This window comes from Emydura macquarii, unplaced genomic scaffold (genome assembly GCF_026122565.2).
Source record: "Emydura macquarii macquarii isolate MOO-44397 ecotype Brisbane River unplaced genomic scaffold, CSIRO-AGI_Emac_v2 contig_2636, whole genome shotgun sequence".
NCBI classification, from domain to species: Eukaryota; Metazoa; Chordata; order Testudines; family Chelidae; genus Emydura; species Emydura macquarii.
Genome location: NW_027132773.1, coordinates 22,772,487 through 22,789,641, shown reverse-complemented (window position 1 = coordinate 22,789,641; position 17,155 = coordinate 22,772,487). Strand labels below are relative to the sequence as shown.

The window sequence follows — 17,155 nt, the reverse complement described above, 5'->3', positions numbered from 1 at the left end:
GAGCCCTGATTTGGTCCCTCCCCTGCATCCAACAGCTGATTGGTCCATTCACCTGCAAGCCATAGCTGCTGGATCCTGCCCACCCAGGCCCCAGCTTCCAGCCCTGGGGTGGGGGTCCCACAGGGAGGTGCTGACTGATTGCTGTCACTGCATCCTGGGTTTTCATCAGCTGCCCTGCCACCATGACAGGGAGAGAAACTGCCCCCCACCTCCAGTGAGTACCCCTGCTACAGGTACCCCTCCAGTATCCCCAACTCTACCTCCCATCCAGCTCCCCCTCCTCTTTCTCCCCTCCAGTCCCCCCCACAGTGTTCTTTCTGAGAACCTAAAATATGGTGACCCTAAACTAACATCTGTGGGCAGGGTAAAGTTTGTTCAAACATATTTGGCTCTATTTTACTGTTTACTAGCAGAATAGATTTACAGACCCCTATCATTAGACATGCTGCCTAAAGTGAATTATGCAACTGCAAGAGGGAATTCTTCTACCTTATGCTGATAAGGCTCAATGGTTGGAGAGCCCAAAAGGCCCAGAAAGCTCTCACGGAGCAACAGCCGCACAGGCTAATTTCTCAATCTCTTTAATGCTCAGGATTCAAGGCTATCAAATCCAAGCATAATTTGAGTGATAATTTGAGAATGAGTACACTTCAAACATGTGCATGCAGGTTTATGCACCAACACCCTAGTTTCCATATACAAACAGGCATGTGCATACATAAGTACCTAGTATTGCCAACCTTGAGCATTAAAAAATCATGAGTCAGGCCTCAACAATTCATGTGACCCACTTAAAAATGTTGAGATTTAATAAATAAAGGTTGTGTTCTTTTTATTTGCCTTCTGGCTTTTCAGCTTTCAGAGTGCACTCGGGTTACTACATTTTTTAGCTGTTCTCCACAACCCTGAGGGCTAGAAACTTACTTTTTAAAAATGAAAGCTGAAGTTCTCACATAATCTCTTGACTCCAAGAGCTGGAGCTTTAAGAAAAACATCAAATATCACGAGAGCTGTGATAAAATCATGAGTTGGTGAAATGAGTACATATGCAAATTCACATTTTGGTGATAAATGCATCCAAAAGGAGATCCTTTTAATATGTAAGAGTAGGAAAGATTGAGAAAGATATGGAACAAAGCCTCTGGCTTGCGAGAATCTTAAAATCTTGTGATGCTGTCTGGGTTAGGGCCGACCATTTATAATATTATTTAATATCAGTATTGTAAAATTACAATAATTCAGATGAGATATGCCATGTCAGTTACCCTTGGAAAAGTTGTAATTTTATAAATATGATGATCTTGTTTGTGAGCATGTAACATTTTGGTACTGTAAGTTATGGATAGGTGTACCGAAAAACTTGTGAGGTGCTACTGGGTTAAAACCTCCAGGCAGCTGGTGCTAGCCTTGACTCATCAAGGAGCCAGGACGGCACCTATGAGTTATCAGGGCATGCCTGTGGTCAGGGGGACTGCAAGGTCTTTCCCTGCCCATGTTCTGTGAGCTTGTGTTTGACACAAGCCACATCGCAGATCCGAGACCATAAAAGGCAGCTGCATCATTCTCATCTCCTACAACTGAAACTGTGAAACAAAGGACTGAGACCCATCCAGGTACTGGATGTACACCAGAGGAACTGTACAAGCCTGCAAACTCCACAGTTCTGCTGAGACTCTGATATATATATATATATATATATACATATATGGACTTTAGTGTCACTTGTATGTATTGGATTGCTTTGACCATTTAACATTTCTCTTCTCACTTGTTTCTTTCCTTTTATAATAAACCTTTAATTTTAGTTACTAAAGGATTGGCTGGCACCGTGATATTATGAGTAAGATCCAAACTTATATTGATCTGGCAATGTGGCTGACCCTTTGGGTCATGAGAACATTTTGGTAAAGGGAATAGCTTCTTGATAACCAGTGTGGGGAATCGGAAAACAAGGTTACTTACCAGTAACTGATGTTCTTCGAGATGTGTTGCTTGTGTCCATTCCACTATAGGTGTGTGCACGCCTCAGTGCAAGGTTACCCGGAACTTTTTTCCCCTTAGCAGATCCTGTAGGGCCAGCTCCGGTGCCCCCTGGAATCCCACGCACATGCTGCGGTATATGAGGTGCTGCTGGCCCTACGCGCCCTCAGTCCCTTCTTTCTGCCAACTCCGGCAGCGGGGACGGGGGGTGGGTTGTGGAATGGACATGAGCAACACATCTCGAAGAACACCAGTTACTGGTAAGTAACCTTGTTTTCTTCTTCGAGTGCTTGCTCATGTCCATTCCACTATAGGTGACTAACAAGCAATACCTTTGGAGGTGGGTCGGAGTTACCTGTGAGCTGCCCTCAGCACCACTCTGCCGAATCCCACATCCTCTCTCGCCTGCTGGACGATGGTGTAGTGGGACATGAAGGTATGCACTGACGACCAGGTGGCAGCTTTGCAGATGTCCTGCAGGGGCACTCTCTCCAGGAAGGCTGTAGATGAGTCGTGAGCTCTGGTTGAGTGCGCTGTGATGGTTCCTGGAAACGGTACCTTCGCCTGCTTGTAGCAGAACTTGATGCATGATGTAATCCACGAGGAGATGCGCTGGGTGGCCACTGTGATGAAGAGCTGCATCGATTTCCGGAACGGCTTTGTATGCTCAATGTAGAAGGCCAGGGCTCGTCTCACATCCAGTGAGTGCCATCTCCTCTCCTCCTCCGAACCGTGCGGTTTGGGAAAAGATGCAAGGAGAAAAATATCTTGATTACAAGGAAATTGGGAAACCACCTTGGATAGGAAGGCCAGATGTGGCCTCAACTGTACCTTGTCCTTATAGAATACTGTGTAGGGGGGCTCCGAGGTCAAGGCCCTAATCTCGGACACCCTCCTGGCTGAGGTAATGGCCACCAGGAAGGCTATCTTCCATGAAAGGATAAGCAGAGAACATGAAGCCATGGGTTCAAAGGGGGGCCCCGTGAGTCTCAAGAGGACCAGGTTGAGATCCCAGGGAGGCCCCGGGTCACGAACCTGCGGATAAAGCCTCTCCACCCCCTTGAGGAACCTGACCGACATGGGGTGGGAGAACAGCGATCTCCCTTCTAGCGGCTGATGGTAGGCCAAAATGGCCTCCAGGTGAACCGTCAAGGAGGCCAGCGCCAGACCCTGGAGCTTTAGCTGGAGCAGGTACTCCAGGATTGCCTGTATAGGTGAGAGGCTGGGCAGAATACCCCGGGACTCCGCCCAACAGGTAAACCGCATCCACTTAGCCGGATACATGACCTGTGTGGAAGGCTTCCTGCTACCAAGCAGGACTTGCTGGACCTGCACCGAGCAGACTCTCTCTCCCTCTGTCAGCTACACAGCCTTTAGGCTGTGAGGTGCAGGGAGTCCAGGTCCGGGAGCAACAGGCGACTGTGGTCCTGGGATAGGAGGTCATGGCACCTCGGAAGCTCCAAGGGTGGGGCGATCGAAAGGTCCAGCAGCATGCTGAACCAGTATGGTCTCGCCCAGGCCGGAGCGATGAGTATAATGTTCGCCCTGTCCCTCTTTATTTTCAGCAGGACCTTGGGTAGGAGCGGAATGGGCGGAAACGCATACATGAAGATCCCCGTCCAGTCCATGAGGAACGCGTTGGAAATCAGCCCAGTCTCGCAACCCCAGAGCAAGCAGAACCTCGGACACTTCGTGTTCCAGGCTGACACGAATAGGTCCAGTTGGGGAACTCCCCACTTCTGGAAGATCATAGCCACCACTTCTGGGTGCAATGACCAGTCGTGACGGGGTAGAAACGATCTGCTGAAGCAATCCGTCTCGTCATTCCTCACTCCCGGGAGGTGAGAGGCAGTCAGTAGAAATCGTGCCTCATGGTAAAGTCCCACAAAGCTTCCTTGCAGAGGGCTGAGGAGTGCGCTCCCCCCTGCCTGTTTTTGTAAAACATGGCTGCGGTGTTCTCCATCAGCACCTGCACCACTCTGCCTGTCAGGAACCAGAGGAACACCTTGCACGCGAGGCGAATGGCCCTCAGCTCCTTCACATTGATGTGCAGGCACCTCTCCACCCCCGACCAGAGCCCCTGAGTGCCTAGGTTGGTGCTGATGTGGGCTCCCCATCCTACATCCGAGGCGTTGGAAATTAGGGTGACCAACGGCACCAGTTCCCTGAACGGAACGCCCTTCATCACTGTCCTGGGAGTCTGCCACCAGTTTAGGGAGGCTAAGATGGACGGAGGAACTGTGACCAGCTGGTCCAATAGGTGTCTGCTCGGAACATATACCGAGGCCAACCATGTCTGAAGCGGTCTGAGCCTCAGGCAAGCTAGTCTCACTACATACATGCAGGCCGCCATGTGGCTTAACAGCTGTAGGCAGTGCCTTGCTGTTGTCATGGGGCATCGGTGCAGCTGGTAGATGATAGAGACCATCGCCTCGAAACGTGGCTGAGGCAGGAAGACTCTGGCCTGGGAAGTGTTCAGGGTAGCCCCAATGAATTCTATTCGTTGCACTGGGGTTAGTGTGGACTTCTGTTAGTTTATGAGTAGTCCCAGCCTGCTGCACATGGATTAAGTGAGGGTCATGCTTTCCTGCCCCTGGGATCTGGACCCGCCCCCGACCAGCCTATCGTCGAGGTAAGAAAAAATTTGCACACCTTTTTGTCTTAGAGCCGAAGATAGGCCAAATGGCAGGGCTGTAAACTGGTAGTGGGAGCCAGCCACCATGAAACGGAGGAAACGCCTGTGGCTGGGGAGGATAGACACATGAAAGTATGCATCCTTGAGATCAATGGAAGCATACCAGTCTCCTGGATCCCAGGAAGGAATCATGGAGTCTAGGAAGACCATGAGAAACCTGAGTCGTTTGACATATTTGTTTAGATGTCGCAGGTTTAATATGGATCTCAGACTCCCCCGTTGCCTTGGGGATGAGGAAGTACCTTGAATAGAACCTTCCCCCTTCTGCCTTGAGGGACCATTTCCACCTCCAGCAAGAGGACTTGCTAGTGAGAGGGGTCCCTGAAGAGGGACAGAGAGGGAGGGTTGTCGGGGGGATAGATGTAAACTGTACAGCATAGCACCCTGAGACTATCCCAAGAACCCAACGGTCCGAAGTGATTTTTTGCCCATTTGGGATAGAAGGACCTTAACCTATTTAGGAAGGGGCGGGGCAGATCCAGGAGAGCAGTCAGGGCACCACCCTCGGGCTCATCATCAAAATTGCCTCCTCTGGTTGCCCGACCTCCTGAGGGGCCCCTGCTGGGGAGCTGAGGATGAGCTAGGGGGCTGATTCCTTCTTCTAAACCCCCTATTTCTATCCCTATTCCTATACGGTTGAAAAGACCTGGGCGGAGGCCTTGGCTGTTGCTACGCCTGGAGCCGTGACTGACCCCTGGAAAACTGGGGTATGTAAAGGCCCAGGGAATGAAGCGTGGCCTGGGAGTCCTTCAGACCATGCAACTTTGCATCGGTCTGGTCAGAGAATAGAGCAGACCCATCAAAGGGGAGGTCCTGAATCGACTGCTGCACCTCCTGGGACAGGCCCGAGGATTGCAGCCACGAGCACCTTCTCATACAGATGGCGGAAGCTATGGCCCTGCCCGCCAAGTCCGCAGCGTCACAGGATGTCTGGAGCACTGCCCTAGCCACCGTGGTTCCTTCCTCCACGATAGTGCTAAAGTCTGCAGCCTGGTCCTGGGGCAGGGCCTCAGCGACCCGCCAGAGGGAGTGCCACAGGTTGAAATTATATCTACCCAGGGGGGCCTGATGGTTGGCAATCCTGAACTGCAGGCTTGCTGTGGAATAAACCTTTCTCCCAAACAAGTCCAGCTTCTTATTGTCCTTGTTCTTGGGAGTGGACCCTGGCTGACCTTGCCTGTCACGCGGTTAGCCGCATCTACTACCAGAGTTCCCGGGGCGGGGTGAGTGAACAAATACTCAAACCCCTCGGCCGGGATGTAATATTTTTTTTTGGACACCTTTAACATAGGGGCGACCAAGGATGGGGTTTGCCACAGGGCCTTTACAATCTTAAGGACCCTTTTGTGGACTGGGAGGGCCACTCTCGCTGGGGCAGCCCTGAAGTTGAGGCCACCCTCTTGAGCAGCTCCTGGTGCGCCCTGAAATCCTCAAGTGGCGCCAAGTGATCCCGGGAGACTGCCTCGTCAGGTGAGGAGGAAGAAGACTGCCGAGGTGCATCCTGCGGGTGCGCCCCCTCTTGGCAAAGGGTTGCACCCGGTGAGGGTCCCTCCATAGGGTTTGACTCCTCGTCTGAGAAGTGGTGTCTATGGACCTTCTCCTGTGCTGGAGGCATGGACTGCACGCCCGATGACATAATGGATTGGGACCCCAGCCTCACCTGGATGCCCCAGTCAGGCCATTGTTGTGGCCATTGTGTCTGGGGCCAACCTGGGGCTGACTGTGCCACAGGCTGTGACGCTTTGTGGGGGCATCAGCTCATCCGACGACTGTCCCCTTGGGAGACCCTGAGTCATCCTCGTAGTCAGAGGCCCCTGACCGGCGGTGCCATGTACGTCCTCGGTCCTGGGCACCCTTCCGTGCCAGGGATCATCCTCTCGATGCCTCCAACCTGGAGGACAATGAGGACTGCCTCCATCACCATGAGCGGTGCTGACGAACGGAGGTGCTAGAGGTGCTGGAGGTACTGGAACGTCGTCTCGGTACCAATGATTTCTGCTGCCACTTGCCGTGCAGCCCTGCAGGCACTTTTGGTGACTGAGGTTGGCGCTGCTCCAAACTCCTTGGTGCCGAGCCGGAGTCCGGCGACCCGGTTCCGAATTGTGCACTGCGTGGTGCCGGGTCTTCCTCCGGCAACCAGGTTCCGCGCCGCCTCGGTGCGGGCAAACTCCTTGATGGCGGGTCCTCTGACGGCAACCAGGTTCTGCGCCATCTAGGTATGGGCAAACTTCTCGGTACCGGGGATCTGGAACGGGAGCTGTCCAAGCACCACCTGGCAGACCTCAACCAGTGCCACCTTCTGGCATGCGCTGCCTCCAGTGCCGGGGAGCGACGTCGGCACCGAGAGGGAGACTCCACGTCCCATGACGGTGCAGGTCGGCTCGACGACACCGACCTGGAGTGACTACTAAGGGAGCGGCTCTGCTCTACCCTCGGAGACTGTCCGGTGGGAGATCTTCCTCCCTGTACCCGGGATCTCCATTGCCATTCAGGGGGACCCAACATGTGTTTCCCCTGGGATACCGGCCCCTTCTCCCTCGGCGGGGGGGGGGGAGGGTGGCGTAGGCAAGGCCAACAAGGCTCTTGCTACCTGAAAAGCCTCTGGTGTCGACAACGTCAGCAGGGGCACTCTCCCACTCCCAGAAGTCGGGGGAGGCTCCCTGACCAGAGATGCAGGCACCAGACTCCATACTCGACTCTGCCCATACTGATGGCGCAGGGGAGTGTCCGTGCTCTTCCTCTTCTTCTTCCTCTTCGGTGCCGGTGATGTTGCGCGGTGCCGAGTTGAGGCTGGTGCCAGTGGTGCACTCTGTACTGAGGTCACGCTTGGTGCCGAGGTGGAGTGGGCCGGCTCGGACGCCAGGCGGAGCGCTGCCTCTATCAACAAGGCTTTCAACCAGAACTCTTGGTCCTTTTGAATCCTCGGTTTAAAAGCCCTGCAGATCTTACACTTCTCTTTTCTGTGGGCTTCCCCCAAGCACTTAAGGCAGCGGTTATGGAGGTCACTGAGCAGGAAGGCCTTCCCACAGGAGGCATACGGCTTGAATCCCGGTGACCGGGGCATAGCTCGGCCGCTCAAAGTCCCCGCAGGGACTTGCCTTATCTCTAACTACTCTTAACAACACTTAACAACTACTTAACTAACTAAAACTAACTTAGTTCCAGAGGGGTAACCATGTTAGTCTGTATACACCAAAAACAACGAGAGTCCTGTAGCACTTTAAAGACTAACAAATTTACATGTATGTATATATATACCTGCTATTTGATTCCTTACATCTGACAAAGTGGGTTACAGCCCACGAAAGCTTATGACTGCAGAAATTAAATTTGTTAGTCTTTAAAGTGCTACAGGACTCTCATTGTTAAAACTAACTTAGAATATCAAACAAGTCCAAACAAGGGGAATAGTACTTGCTGAGGGCAAGGCTAGTTCCAGCAACCATCACGGGTGGAAAGAAGGAACTGAGGGGGTGTAGGCAGCGCTTCATATACCGTGGCATGTGCAAGGGGCTCCAGGGGGCGCTGGAGCTGGCCCTATGGGATCTGCTAAGGGGAAAAAAGTTCCAGGTAACTGTGCATGGAAGTGTGCACACACCTATAGTGGAATGCACATGAGCAAGCACTTGAAGAACTACTGTTTGTAACTGGCTGGGGAATCTAATTGCAATGTTAGCCACCAGTTTGGGAGAATCTGCTCTCCTTTTTCAGCCTACCCTGACCTTGGTATTTTCAGGTGGGCTACCCTAGGCACGGATGGGTCACACTGGTGTAGTCTTGACAGGATCCACAGAACTAGGTCACTTGGGTTTTGGATCAGAACCCCACACTATTCCAAATATTAAAATTTGATACAGAGAGTGTTAAAGTTTAAAGTTAGTCACAATGAGTGATCCACAATCATATGAAGCCATCACACTGCAATCCCGGAAAGCCTGCATCTTCAGCATGTGAGAAGAATGGCAGAACTTCAAATGCAAGAAAACCAAAGATAGCTGAGATGGAAAAAGAAACTGAGACTAGAGTCCAGTCAGCTGATGAGAGAGTCCAGGAACACAGAAGGCTGGAAATGGAAGCTGAGGCAAGAGTTTCCAGACATAAATGACAAATCTAAGTAATAAAAGAACAGCAGAAACTATAATTCTGGAAGTCCAACTGCTCTCAACAGCAAAGATTGGGAAAGAATTGGGCCAGTTTTCAACAATTTTGGTGTGTTTGATAATATGGTAAATATATGTAAATAGGTTAATGTCATTACCCAGTCCCAGAGAGAGTATAAATGTGAATCTTCTGTGTTACTTGTAATCAACAGGGAAATTTGTGAAGGGGGGTTGGGGGTTGTGTGACTCTAAAGAGCTTTCTGTGTTTAGCCAGGTATACTGTGACATGGAAGAATGTGTCTCTAGCCTAGGGATTGTGAAAAATAGTGGCTTGTCTGTTCAGAAAATAAGTTTATCTGCTGAAGGAGAAACTGTCTCCAGTCTTTTGTCTGTGAAGCAGACAAAGTGCCTCTCATCTTATGCTGATAGAGGATTTGTCAGTTGTATCAGATAGTTCTGGACTCAACTAAAACCCAGGAAGGAAATGTTCCTAAGCCTATGGCTGATGGGGTAATGACTTGCCCATTGAAGGAGCTACCTCTATCTCCAAATGTTTGTGGGCTGGGACATAGGGGAGGAAATTTCAAACTGTTTGAATGTTAAGAAAAACTCTTCCTCAGTAGATAAACTGCTAATCCCTAATCTGCTGTTTGAGGAGCAGACAGAATGTGCCTCTCAATTTATGCTGATTGAGGATGTCAGTTGTCTCATAGTTGGTTCTGGACTTAACTGAAACCCATAAAGAGTCTGATGTGGCTCAGGAAGATGTTTCTTTAGAGCAACACCTAGCTGATCACAGACAAGGACAGAATTTCTGTAAAAAATGGATTCTTGCTTAAAAATGCTCCTGAAGGAATAAAACCTCATGGTAGCTTTTTCAAGCCGTTTGCTGCAACTGAAGGGTGTGGAAGTGAATTGATTGAACTAGCTCAGGATGAATCACTGCCTGTAGCAAGCAACAGTTTGTGTGGAGAGACTTGGTTCAGTTTCTAACTGCCAGAGTTTTTCAAATGTGTATGGCTTTGCTTCAGAATGATCCAGTGTGGATAACTTGGAGGTTTCTTATGGAATAAAAATGTTTGGAAAGTTTGAACAGCCCTGTGGCCAAGCGGCTGTGTTTGTTCAGTATATTGGGGAGATAATGTTGAGCATGAATGCCTCCATGCTGCGCTTTAAATGAACAGTCTGTGCCTCAGGTTCAGAGGGAAAACTGGGTAGCTGGATCTTCAGAGCAGGACAGTTATGCAGTTGATCTCTTGGGAATACAGGGGGTGACAGGCAAGCTCTCACCTTTAGACACTTTGGATATGTCTTGTAGTCTTAGTGGACTCAGGTACATTCTGATTCCATGTGGAAGCAGTTGGTAGTGAAAGGACATCACAACCCTGTTTCTAACATACTAATGAAAATGGCTGGTATCTCTTTAAAACAGAGTCCAACCTGGAAATTGGTCATGACTGACCATTTGAAAACTAGTGAATTAGCTAGTGTGTGTGTTGATGCAAGTTAGCTGCCTGAGAGGGGGGGAGAGATTTACCCATAGCTGTTAGCACAGAGGACACACCGGGCAAGATCACCTCACACATGCAGGGATTATGCTGCAAGAGCAGATCCAAACCACTATTGATCTAACTAAACCCATGGTAATGTTTGTTTTAAAAAAAAGAATTCAATGTGTTACCTCCATAATAAACCCTACATAGAAAAAGCCTATTTTAACCAAATATGATTTTGATGCCAATGTTAACTCTTGTAATTAATTTGTTAATGCCAAGAACTGTAAATATGTGCCAAGTGTATGATCTTTTGTAAAACCCTCAGACATGTTAAAAGCTGGAATAATACAAAACCAAGAATGGAGAATTTCTGTGATGCATTCAGCAGTGTCTGGGGACACCTTTTTTTTTTTTTTTGGGCATCAATTTTGTGTCGATGTATGTGATTCTGTCTGGACTGGGGTGATTGTTTATAATATTTAATATCAATATTGCAAAATTACAGTAATTCGGACGAGATACCATGTCAGGTACTATTGGAAAGGTTGTAAGATACCGTTGGAAAGGTTGTAATATGCTAAATATGATTTTTGTTTATGCACCTGTTATGCACCTTGTTTACACAGCTTCTTGGTACTGTAAGTTATGGATAGGTGTAATAGCTGTACCCAAAAATTTGTGAGGCGCACTGGGTTACACGCTCCAGGTAGGCTGATGTCTGCCTTGATGACTCATTGAGGGCCATTATCTTTACAATAAGCCCAGTGAGAGGAGCCAGGACAGCACCGACAGGTCATCAGGACATGTAGAGACATGTCTGTGGTGGGGGGGGGAAAGGAGGAGGAACTGCAAGGCCTTTCCCTGCCCATGTGCTGTGAGCTTGTGTTTGAAACAAACCACATGGCAGACCAGAGACTATCAAAGGCAGCTGCACCATCCCCATTTGTCTTCATTCCTGCTTCCTCCTACCTCTGGATCAACTCATCTACAACTGAAGCTGTGAAACAAAGGACTGAGACCCATCCAGGTACTGGATGTACACCAGAGGAACTGTACAAGCCTGCAAACTCCACAATTCTGCTAAGAACCTGATATATATATATATGGACTTTAGTGTCACTTGTATGTATCTGATTGCTTTGACCATTTAACATATCCTCTTCTCATTTGTTTCTTTCCTTTCATAATAAATCTTTTGTTTTAGTTACTAAAGAATTGGCTGGCAGCATGGTATTTTGGGTAAGATCCAAACTTATATTGATCTGGCAAAGTGGCTGACCCTTTGTGGTTATTTAAAACTATTCCTTTTACCAAAATGTTTTCATAATTTATCTTTTTATTGGACCTAGTTGGCGACTGGGAGCCAGAGACTTAAATGCAGTAAATGGGGCTGTGTAATTTTTTTGGTTTAGCCTCTTGATAACCAGTGTGTGGAATCAGAAGCACTGTTTGTAACTGGCTGGCAAATCTCCTTTTGCAGCTTGCCCTGACTTTGGCATTTTCAGGTCAGCCACCCTAGGCATGGATGGGTCACACTCATGGCAACATAAGATGTGCAGTTTAGCTGTGCAGTGTGGTCCCAGTCCCATAAGAAACTGCTCAGGGGTAAGGCTGGCAAACTGTATGCTAGAGATCCAGCAATTAAAAAAAATAAAAATCAGGTAGAGGGAGTGCCCATGGATTAGAGATATTACTGCAGTCCTAAGGGTGTTGTAGCAGCTGCAAATCAGCTCTGATGGTGTTCTGTGGCCTAGGGGGAGGTTTTGTCCTTCCCTAAATCCCATATTGATCCTCTCTGCGCAGGCCCTTTACTAGTTCTTTGTACAGGGATCAGGATTTGGCTTCTAAGCATATGCATTCTTTGTGTTCAACCTACCTCTTTTATACAGAGTAGTGTTTATAAAAGACAGAGAAGGATTTTGAATATGGTGTGCTGATTGATTTCACTCCTGAATACTACAGTGCAGCATGTCTGAGTAGGCGTTTCCATTGTAAACCCATTGTCGAGGGGTTTATGACTTGCGTGCTTCAATTCTCTCTAGGCTCAAACTAGTTAGTCATGTTCCATCTTGGAATGAAAGGTTTTGTCTTACAAACTGAGAGACAGAGATGAAAATCAGTTTAGATCTATTTTTAGATATAGTAAGATCTGAAAAGTTGTCTGTGGCTCCAGAAACTTTTCTTAACTAAAAATATTAAAAGCTAAAATTTGCCAGATTCCTGATTCCTCCCATAAATTGGTGCCTTTTGAAACAAATTAAAGCTACGCAAAAAGTATGCGGCTATGTATAGCTACAGGAAGTTAGTTTTCATTTTTTTTAAATGGGTTCTGGGTAAGATGTAAATAACATTTTAGAACAAAATTAACATTTCAATGTCTGAAAGAGGACAGTCTTTTATAGCAAAATCTGAGATCCAAATCTTGAAGTTCTTCTACAGCCCCCCTGGAATCTTATTCACCTGTTGTTCAGTCCATACTGAACTCAAGTGGGTAAATGAGCAGCACTAAAGCCCTTTACTCCCATAGATGGGAGTTCTGTGACTGATCCTGAGAACAGTTAAGCCAATATGGTAGCTGGTGTAGAAAAGACACTCAATTGCTCCAAAGCTGAATCCTACAGAATTCCAGAAGTGGACATAGAGCAGGTACAGGTAAGTTCCCTACCCCTCAACCAGAACGTAACCAGTCCTGGCCTGTGTGCCTGCCCTGCACAATCCACAAATTGTGATCTACAGGTGAAGAGAGAGCACCTAACAATAGAGGGTGAATACTCAAGTGCTTAGTTAGTCCCATGTTAAACCACTTTGCTTAATCAGGGCCATATATTCCAAAAGGTAACAAATACAATGAAAACAAAGGCAATCTTGCCTGTTCTACAGCCGCTGAATCAGTACATGTTCCTTAGGCCTTGTCTACACTAGCACTTATGCTGGCAAAATTTTTGTCATTCAGGGGTGTGAAAATAAGTTTTGCCGGCATAGGCGCTTGTGTGGACAGTGCTATATCGGCAGGAGACTCTCTCCCACTGACATATCTACCGCCGCTCATTTAGTTGGTTTTATACATCAGCAAGAGAGCTACATTAGCGCTCTTACAATGGTATCAATACAGCTGTGCTGCTGCAAGTTAAGTGTAGACTAGCCCTGAAACTATCAAGACTTAGGCCTGGTCTACACTACAGACTTTCGTCGATCAAAGTCAGCTTTTTGCATCAAAACTGTGATGGTGTATACACTACAAATCTCCCTGTCGCTGACCCAACTCCCCTGATTTTGCAACAAAATAAAACCACCTCTGTATATATATAACTCAGTCCACAGTACAATTTTAGCTACAGGGAAAATGATATACAAATATTGCACACTGCAGGAGTTACAATAATGAATGTGAAATATCAAATCAAACTATTTTCTTCAATGATATAATGCACTTACCTGTATAGGACCAGTCAATCTCTTCGATCAATTTTCTCTGCTGTCTATAGTATCCATAAACCAAATCTACAAAAAAAAGAAAAAAAAAAAGGATGAATCCACAAACAAGTGAATCATCATTTCTAATGCCTAGACATTTTTTAAATTCACCTGTTTTAGATTCTGAATCCTAAACATAGGATAAATAGGATGATATTGCCATCAATATTGCAGTGTGTGTATATATATATGTCATATAAAGCAAATATATAAAAAATAGAAATTTGTTAGTCTTGTTTGAACGTAGATTTTTGATCAGTTTAAAACCTTTCACTTATCAACATTTGATATACTTGAAGGTAGCAAGGCTAGTGAAAATTTTTTCTTCTTTCCAATCTTCATTCCATCCACATTTCCTTCTTTCCATTCTTTATCACATCTCTATTTTCACTTTTAAAAATACAGCAACTGGCACCAGACCTCCCACTTCCAAAAAACATTCTGTACTGGTCCTTCAGAAAAGGTCAACTCTGGCTTCATTGAAGTCAATGAGACTTTGTCATTGACTTCAAGGGACCAAGATTTCATCCTAAGTCTTTCTTTGTCCAGCATGGGATTGGTGACTTCATTTGATGATAGTGAACAAAGCTTTCTGCAATGGAATTTTGGCACTGAATTAAAAAACTGGTTACTACTAAAAGTATATCTCAATTTATTCAGTTTTATTTTTTAGGTGAATATCCACCATTAAATAATCTCAGATCAAACTATGTTCTCACTTATGGCCATACAGTTCCAATGACTTTATTGGTGTGCACAGGGGTTAGCTAAGAGCAGAAACTGGCCCTGCATGTTTAGATGGAGGCTGCAGGGTTTTTAAGAATTCCTGTCACATTATAGGGTCATAATTCTACTTTAGCTTCTTTAAACATTGTTCAAAAGAAGCACACTGTAACCCACTGCAGAAACAATTAACTATACAGGCATAGTTACTAGCACTTGTATTGATTGTCTTCTTTGGGAAAATGCTATGAGATGCTGTAAAACCTCTGCTCATATAAAAACTCTGCTCATGTTGTGACAGATAAAATTTTACAAAACAAGCAATTTAGCTAAGCTAGATCCATATATCTTTTTCACGAGGATCCCTGGGAGTAAGCTATCATATATTGTTGATTATAGGACATTACACTTATAGTTGCTTCCTGGCAAGAATATTTACATATACAGTATCAATATTTTTCCAGTTGTTTCCCTTGAGTAGGTGCATGTTGCTTATTCCAACAGGATACCTGTTATCATCCACATAATTCCATCTCCTTTAAGACATTTCTCCTGAAATCTTGCAGCCCTTATACATGTATAACATCCACTGTAGTCAATAGGAGTTTGGTGTGCACAAAGATAGCAGGATCAGGTCCTTACAATGCAAAGGGGCAAGTGAACTATTTGTATAACTGAAAGTGAAGCCAAGTCATGTGTTATGTGTACTAGCACTTTTTCTGCAACACAAGTCAATACGCATTTGTTGTTTTATTTTAATCAATATGTAAAAGAAAGCTGTTTAAGCCCTGATTACCAGGTGTTAGTTGCTGTCTCCAATTTCCTCCTTTATCCATTGTTCTCCTAACTGTTACTTCAAACAATCTGTTGGGCATTCATATGCTAATGAAGCAGAGTTTGGGCGTGAGAGAGTATCACCAAGTTTTAAATTCCATATGGAGGTTTGATGGACAAGGAGTGATAGCATAAATGAACAAGAAAAAAGGAGAAGGATTCACTTTTTTGTGCATTACACACTTTTATACCCAGTAAATCTTGTGGTAAGCCTGTATAAATGCCAGATGACTTTCTAAGTTCATGCACCTTCTTTACTCTGCTATTCACCTATTGTACTCTTTACAAAATGCTCACAGAAAACTGATTTACAAATACTATGCTTTCCCACATTTGCAGTTATGTTAACTTTTTCCTATTGCTTTCTTTCCATTTAAAAAATTTTAAAAAATGCATATATAGAACTGGTTTTGAGGAAGGAGGTGTTGGTGGAAATAATGCATAGTCAGGGGAAGAGTTAGAGAAAAGTGTGTGTGTAAAAGAGAGAGAGCGCTAATGTAGCAGGTTTTTTTCTCTGCTACTGGTATAATACTACTATGGGGAAAATACACTACTACTTTGTAAGTGTTGTGTATACACTTGATATAGACCAGCCTGACAATATATGGACCAAATGGGGGCAGGAGATCTTTGTGCAATTTATTTTGTGTTAAAATTGCAAATCTATACCCACTTTCTTCCTAGCTACCTGGGAATAGGCATCAGTGTCAATGTAACGCTGTGCCTAAATTAAATATTTATTTTAGCTAAATGGAAGAAGAAAATAGTCTTTTGTTTCCTCTTTTAAAATTAAGTCAAATTTGCATTATTAGTAATTAAAATTATGGACCTAAATTTATTTTAAATATTGAAGGCAGAATGGCTTTTCTTAAACTGACCCAGAGTATTTCATCCAACACCTAAAAATAGCTTGAACTCTATTACTTTATTTTACAAAGCAAAAATACTTCATGTTTTCATATGCACACAGGCCTGCATGCAGCTACAGAACATGCTTCCACAGCTTGTTGATTTATTCCTACAGCAAGTTAGCTGAGTCATAGGATCACTGTTTTAGCCAGTTGCATGGCTACCTTTCTATGAAAGTCAGATAGTGAAAAATAATCAAAATGCTTGTCACTTCCCTATTCCCACACTTCTACAGGCCCAAAATTTCCTTATGAGGCTGTTAAACTAATTTTCTTTAATTTCTGCAAAAATGGATTTCAGTGGTGCATACTACATTCCCATTGGCATTTAAGGGATATTTCTGGCAAGAGGCTGCACTGATCAAAAGGGATAACTACTAGGTTGACTCATTTGTTGTTGACCTTCTTTCATGTTCCAGTCCTTAGTCAGGAGAAGAAAATGGAGGAAGATGGTTTTCTGGTTAAAAGTGCAGGACTGAGTGACAAGAACTAGTAGTTATTTTTCACAATTAAAATATATAAATAGCCAGATTCTCCTCTCTCTTACATCAGTTTTACCCCCATTTACCTTATCAGTTAAACCGCCAGTTTAGCTCCATTTACCTTAGGGTAAGAAGGAGAGATTGAAGCCCAGAATTATTAATTAAAATGCAAAAGTAAATAATGAATAATTCTGACAATAAAAACAAACACACCTCTGTGCATGTGACCCTCACATTTGTTCTGGCCCCTTTATATTACTGACATTGGGTAAAGGACCATAGTGGCATAAAAGGCCTTTAAAAACCCCAGATCCAGGCAGGGGCATATCCCTTGGTACAGAAACTGAAACAGTCTTCAGTTGTGCCTCTGATATCCCTCCTCACATGCCCCAGTGTAGGGGGGTGTGCTGGAGATCTTACTCAGGGCAGGCATAGTAGGACCACAACATGTAGTACCGCAGAG

General features: G+C 45.6%; 1 protein-coding gene across 1 annotated transcript in view; it reads right to left on the bottom strand.

The window, feature by feature from the left end:
• PTPRZ1 (protein tyrosine phosphatase receptor type Z1) overlaps positions 1-17,155 on the bottom strand; it is a 183,533-nt gene that overhangs the window by 128,344 nt on the left and 38,034 nt on the right. Inside the window, exon 2 of the mRNA XM_067563972.1 lies at positions 13,707-13,772. Coding sequence (XP_067420073.1) covers positions 13,707-13,772 — 66 coding nt within the window. The remainder of the gene's footprint in view (positions 1-13,706; positions 13,773-17,155) is intronic.